This window comes from Chaetura pelagica, unplaced genomic scaffold (genome assembly GCF_000747805.2).
Source record: "Chaetura pelagica isolate M959 unplaced genomic scaffold, ChaPel_1.0 scaffold595, whole genome shotgun sequence".
Classification (NCBI taxonomy): domain Eukaryota; kingdom Metazoa; phylum Chordata; class Aves; order Apodiformes; family Apodidae; genus Chaetura; species Chaetura pelagica.
This window is the reverse complement of record NW_009953221.1, coordinates 7,944-14,077: the sequence shown is the minus strand read 5'-3', so window position 1 is coordinate 14,077 and position 6,134 is coordinate 7,944. Positions and strand designations below refer to the sequence as shown.

At 56.3% G+C, this 6,134-nt stretch overlaps 1 protein-coding gene across 1 annotated transcript in view; it reads left to right on the top strand.

Moving 5' to 3' along the window:
• PIK3R2 (phosphoinositide-3-kinase, regulatory subunit 2 (beta)) overlaps window positions 1-1,315 on the top strand; it is a 15,106-nt gene extending 13,791 nt beyond the window's left edge. The window contains exons 13-14 of the mRNA XM_009997792.1: window positions 290-522; window positions 758-1,315. Of these exons, the coding sequence (XP_009996094.1) occupies window positions 290-522; window positions 758-950 (426 nt within the window). The 3' untranslated portion in view covers window positions 951-1,315. The remainder of the gene's footprint in view (window positions 1-289; window positions 523-757) is intronic.
• Window positions 1,316-6,134: the final 4,819 nt, after the last annotated feature.

Below are 6,134 nucleotides of genomic sequence, written 5' to 3'. Positions count from 1 at the left end.
AGGTTCACTTAGAATCATGGGATGGTTCAGGTGGGAAAGGACCTTAAGGATCATCCAGATCCCACTCCCCTGCATAGGCAGGGACACCTCCTACCAGACCAGGCTGCTCCAAGCCCCATCCAACCTGCCCTTCAACACTGCCAGGGATGGGGCAGCCACCTGTTCCAGTGTCTCACCACCCCCACAGGGAGGAATTTCTTACTCATGTCCAACCTAAATCTCCCCTCCTCCAGTCTCCCTGCCTGGGAGCTGAGAACACCTTCCCTGCTGGTTGGCAGCAGGAGGGGAGATGTGGGGGGGGCTACGTGCCCAAATCGTGGGGGGTCCAATCCTGCCTGTGCTCGATTGCAGCCAGTACTCCATGATGGATGATGAGGAGGAGCTGCCCCACCACGAGGAGAGGACGTGGTATGTGGGGAAGATCAACCGCCTGCAGGCGGAGGAGATGCTGTGCGGGAAGCGCGACGGCACCTTCCTGATCCGCGAGAGCAGCCAGAAGGGCTGCTACGCCTGCTCCGTGGTGTGAGTACCCTGGGCAGGGCTGCTGGGATGAGGGTGGCACGGGCCCTGCTCCTCCCCTTCCCTTGCCAGATACCAGAGGCTGTGGAGGCATCAGCTGGGCCTCTCCGAGGTCTCCCATTGGATCCTCCTGCCAAAGCCACGTGTGTCTTTGGCCTCCTGTGGTGACAGCTTGAGCTCTGCTGTCCCTGTCCCAGTGCTCTGGTCACTGACCCGTGCTCCCTTGTGTCCCTGGCAGGGTGGATGGTGACACCAAGCACTGTGTGATCTACAAAACAGCGACAGGCTACGGGTTTGCTGAGCCCTACAACCTCTACGCGTCCCTCAAGGACCTGGTCTTGCACTACAAACATACGTCCCTGGTGCAGCACAACGACTCCCTGAATGTCACGCTGGCTCACCCTGTCCTTTCCCAGCCACCAGCCAGATGAGCAGCCCCTGCACAACCCAACAGCTGCCTTCAGCTTCTCTCCCAGGGCACTGCTTTTCTGGCTCTGGACTTTTGCAGCCTGTATAGTTGAGTCTCTGTGCTCTGAGCCTCTGAGATGTCTGTGACCGTTCCTGGTGTCCTTTTTGGTCGGTAGCTGAAACCCACGTTGGCTGATGGGACAAAAAGAAGTAGCTGGGCTGTTGATTCCCAGTGGGCTCCTGACTCTATGAGGCGGGGTCCAGTTGTGATTGAATTGTTGTGGGCAAGCACAGCCCCCTCCCCTTCCCCAACCAGAGCCCCTCCTTGCTGGCAGGTTGCCCCGCTACACATCCCTGTAGAGCTTGGTTCCCAGTTCCTCACTGCGGTCACGGCTCTGAGCGAGGGGCTTCCTGCCTGAATGCTGGAGGAGGAGGTTGGGTGCAGCCTCTGCATCCTCCACTCTTACTTCCCTTGCTGCTGTTGCTGGCTGCGGGGGTGTCTGGTACGAGGGGTTCTGCTCTTCCATGCAGAGACTCTTCCACGAGGAGAAAAACCCCGTCCTCGGTGGGGCTTCCCAGCTGAGGGCTCTGCTCCCTGCCCTGCCCCACCTCGCTGTCTTCTTCCCTAATGCCATAACCACCCTTGAGTGTTGCTGTCTGGGGAGGGAGGATCCAGCTAGTGATGAATCTCTCACCTTGGTTGTGCCAACTAAGCTGTGAAATCCGTGTTGGTACCCCTGCTTTTCCCAGCAGGATTGGTGGGATGTAGTTTCTGCCTGTCTTGGGTGACCCTCCGCCAGCAGGACCCGCCGCAGCTCGCTGTGGCTCTGTAAATATGGTTCACTGTTTTGTTGTTGGCTGCTGACCCAGTTTGCTGAGCTCCCACCACGGCACTGGCCGGGCTGGTCCCAACTCGGGTCCTGCCAATGGGAAGGGACCCAAGTCTGACCCACGTTAGGAGCCCGGCACAAAATGAAGGACCTCTGTGGTGCAGGAGGACGGTGTCTCCGCTGGGCCTCAGCGCTTCAAAATGTATCTGCATGACGTGGAACTTTGTATGCAAAGCACTTATAATCCTGAGTACTGTACAGGGGCTGGGGGGGCAGCTAGGGCTGCTGTCGTGTCCCATCGGGGCTGGATTTGTTGTGTCCAAGCTCAGAGGGCTCAAGGGCAGCAGAGGTGGCCCTGGAAGAGCTTTAAAAGCTGGACCTGGGCTGAGAGTTGAGGCTGTGGTGGTGTTTGATTTACCCTGAGGAAAGCATTAATTGTCCTCCTGATCTGCTGGAGAGGCTCTTTCCCTCTCGGAGGCCGCGTCCCCGGGACGGGCTGGTGGATTCCGTAGCTTTGCTGCTTCTGCTTTCTGTCGTGACATGGACCTGCAGGGTGCTTTGTGCTTCTGCTCCCCCTGCATCCCATCCTGCTCTGCTGCTCGCCTTGCTCCAGGCTGGTCCACAGATCTTTTTGGACCTGGGATTGCTGGAATATGCATCCCATTCCCATTGCTCGTGGCTGCTTTCCTACATGTGACTGTACAGACCCCGTTCCCTGCTCCTTGTGCCCCCTCCAGGCCCTGGGCTGTGGTTTTTGGTTGTGTTTGGTGGTGTTTGGTGCTGTGAGGATATGGGGCAGCCGTGCTGACCTCACCCATCACAGCCTGGGCACCAAAGTGCCACAGAAGGGACAGGTCAGGGGAACCACAGGGTTCACAGCCCCAGAGAGGCTGCGTTTGGCTCTGAGGATCACTTGGGAAAAGCTGTTGGGAATGATTAAGGGAATAGCTTGGGCTCAGATGAGGGCAGGTAGGAGTAGGGCAGGGAGGTTGGTGCTCAGAGGCCTTCTGGGGTCTGGGGGGTGGTTGGGGGAGCTGTGCCAACCCCCCCCAAAGCTGCCAGACTCCCACACCAGTGCATTTTCAGCCCAGGGACTCTGTGCTGGTCTTGACCCCACTACACACTCCTCTTTGCACTTCCAGCATGTCTGGATGGGATCCTCCAGCCACTTGCCCTACAGAGGCCATGTCCCTCTGTCATCCCACCAACAGGAGCTTGGGAACTGTCCTGCCAGGACCTGCTGAGCACCTGGAAGAGTCTCAGCTTCAAGCCATCACATGTTGATGTTTTGCTTGGTGCTCACCCTGGCTCTGCTGGCTGGGGAATCCCAGCTTCTCTTGACAGCTTTGGGTTTTTTTGTACCCTTTTGGCTGCATTTCTGCTGAACATTTGCTGTTCTCCTTTCCTGCCACCCACCCAGACCCACTTCCTCCCCAGGGTGCATGTGTGATCATGGTGGGGTTGTGGTTGCCCCTCTGCATCTTCCAGCACTGCTGCCCCTGCCCACCACCGTGACCTGTCCCTGTCACCAGTCCTGGGTACGACGAGGAGGAAAATGCCCTTTCCTGGGGCTGCCTTTCCCCGACGGTGCTTGACTTGGCTCCCTGAAACGTGGCTTTTCCCCCGTCTCTCCTTGAGGTTTGCCAAGCCTGGAGCTCCCCCCTCCCCACAATCAACTTGTTGTGATTTGTCCCTTGATGCTTTTGCTCTTTGCGCCACCCGACCAACCCGTTGGCCACTTGTTTCCAGGCCCTGAGCTGTGCTTTGCTGCTTGTCACCCCCTGTGTCCCCAAACCCAGCTGTGTCCCCAGACCCCTGTGGGTTCAACGTGGATGTTTCTGCTCCTTGGGGGGCACAGCTGGGGACTTGTCCCCCATGCCCCCAACCCCACCCACGTCCTGTGGGTTCCACGCTGCCCTTCCTGCTCCCTGGGGGACACAGCTGGGAACTTGTCCCTCTGTGTCCCAGCTCAGGATGCTCCATCCTCCCCCAGTGTCACCCCCCCTGAGGGCTCTTGTGTCTTTGTGCTCGGAGAGGACATGGTGGCTGCGTTGAGAGCTCCTGAGATTTTAGTTCCTAGGTATATGCAATAAGAAATAACTTGTCACTTCAGCTGTTTGTTACCAGCAGTAGTTCTCTTATGCTCTTTCTGTCGATGTTTACTAATGTAAACCCAGTATTTGTTACTGTAAGAGGATTTTTGTTTTTGTAAGGTACTTAAAAAAAAAACACAAAACAAAACAAAAAAAAAACAACCCCACAACAACAACAAAAAAAAACCCCACAAACCCCAGGAAACAAACACAAAACAAACAAACAAACAAAAAAAAGGAATAAACAGAATTAATGAAACGGCTGCTGGGGTTGTGGTGGGAGGGGTGAGAGGCCGGGGCAGCGGGGGCGGGAGGGCGTTGGGTGCAGGATGTGACCCATCGTGCTGGGTTGGGCTGGGACTCTGCTCCCCTGGGATGTTGCAGGGCACGAGGCAGCCCCGGGGCTGCAGGAGCTCAGGGACCTGAAACAGATTGGAAATGATTTCAGAACAAAACTGGTTCTAAACACAAGGGGAAGTGGAAAGTTCCTCCACAAACGAGCCCGGAGCCGCTTTGTGCTTCTGCTCCCCCTGCATCCCATCCTGCTCTGCTGCTCGCCTTGCTCCAGGCTGGTCCACAGATCTTTTTGGACCTGGGATTGCTGGAATATGCATCCCATTCCCATTGCTCGTGGCTGCTTTCCTACATGTGACTGTACAGACCCCGTTCCCTGCTCCTTGTGCCCCCTCCAGGCCCTGGGCTGTGGTTTTTGGTTGTGTTTGGTGGTGTTTGGTGCTGTGAGGATATGGGGCAGCCGTGCTGACCTCACCCATCACAGCCTGGGCACCAAAGTGCCACAGAAGGGACAGGTCAGGGGAACCACAGGGTTCACAGCCCCAGAGAGGCTGCGTTTGGCTCTGAGGATCACTTGGGAAAAGCTGTTGGGAATGATTAAGGGAATAGCTTGGGCTCGGATGAGGGCAGGTAGGAGTAGGGCAGGGAGGTTGGTGCTCAGAGGCCTTCTGGGGTCTGGGGGGTGGTTGGGGGAGCTGTGCCAACCCCCCCCAAAGCTGCCAGACTCCCACACCGGTGCATTTTCAGCCCAGGGACTCTGTGCTGGTCTTGACCCCACTACACACTCCTCTTTGCACTTCCAGCATGTCTGGATGGGATCCTCCAGCCACTTGCCCTACAGAGGCCATGTCCCTCTGTCATCCCACCAACAGGAGCTTGGGAACTGTCCTGCCAGGACCTGCTGAGCACCTGGAAGAGTCTCAGCTTCAAGCCATCACATGTTGATGCTTTGCTTGGTGCTCACCCTGGCTCTGCTGGCTGGGGAATCCCAGCTTCTCTTGACAGCTTTGGGTTTTTTTGTACCCTTTTGGCTGCATTTCTGCTGAACATTTGCTGTTCTCCTTTCCTGCCACCCACCCAGACCCACTTCCTCCCCAGGGTGCATGTGTGATCATGGTGGGGTTGTGGTTGCCCCCCTGCATCTTCCAGCACTGCTGCCCCTGCCCACCACCGTGACCTGTCCCTGTCACCAGTCCTGGGTACGACGAGGAGGAAAATGCCCTTTCCTGGGGCTGCCTTTCCCCGACGGTGCTTGACTTGGCTCCCTGAAACGTGGCTTTTCCCCCGTCTCTCCCTGAGGTTTGCCAAGCCTGGAGCTCCCCCCTCCCCACAATCAACTTGTTGTGATTTGTCCCTTGATGCTTTTGCTCTTTGCGCCACCCGACCAACCCGTTGGCCACTTGTTTCCAGGCCCTGAGCTGTGCTTTGCTGCTTGTCACCCCCTGTGTCCCCAAACCCAGCTGTGTCCCCAGACCCCTGTGGGTTCAACGTGGATGTTTCTGCTCCTTGGGGGGCACAGCTGGGGACTTGTCCCCCATGCCCCCAACCCCACCCACGTCCTGTGGGTTCCACGCTGCCCTTCCTGCTCCCTGGGGGACACAGCTGGGAACTTGTCCCTCTGTGTCCCAGCTCAGGATGCTCCATCCTCCCCCAGTGTCACCCCCCCTGAGGGCTCTTGTGTCTTTGTGCTCGGAGAGGACGTGGTGGCTGCGTTGAGAGCTCCTGAGATTTTAGTTCCTAGGTATATGCAATAAGAAATAACTTGTCACTTCAGCTGTTTGTTACCAGCAGTAGTTCTCTTATGCTCTTTCTGTCGATGTTTACTAATGTAAACCCAGTATTTGTTACTGTAAGAGGATTTTTGTTTTTGTAAGGTACTTAAAAAAAAAACACAAAACAAAACAAAAAAAAAACAACCCCACAACAACAACAAAAAAAAACCCCACAAACCCCAGGAAACAAACACAAAACAAACAAACAAACAAAAAAA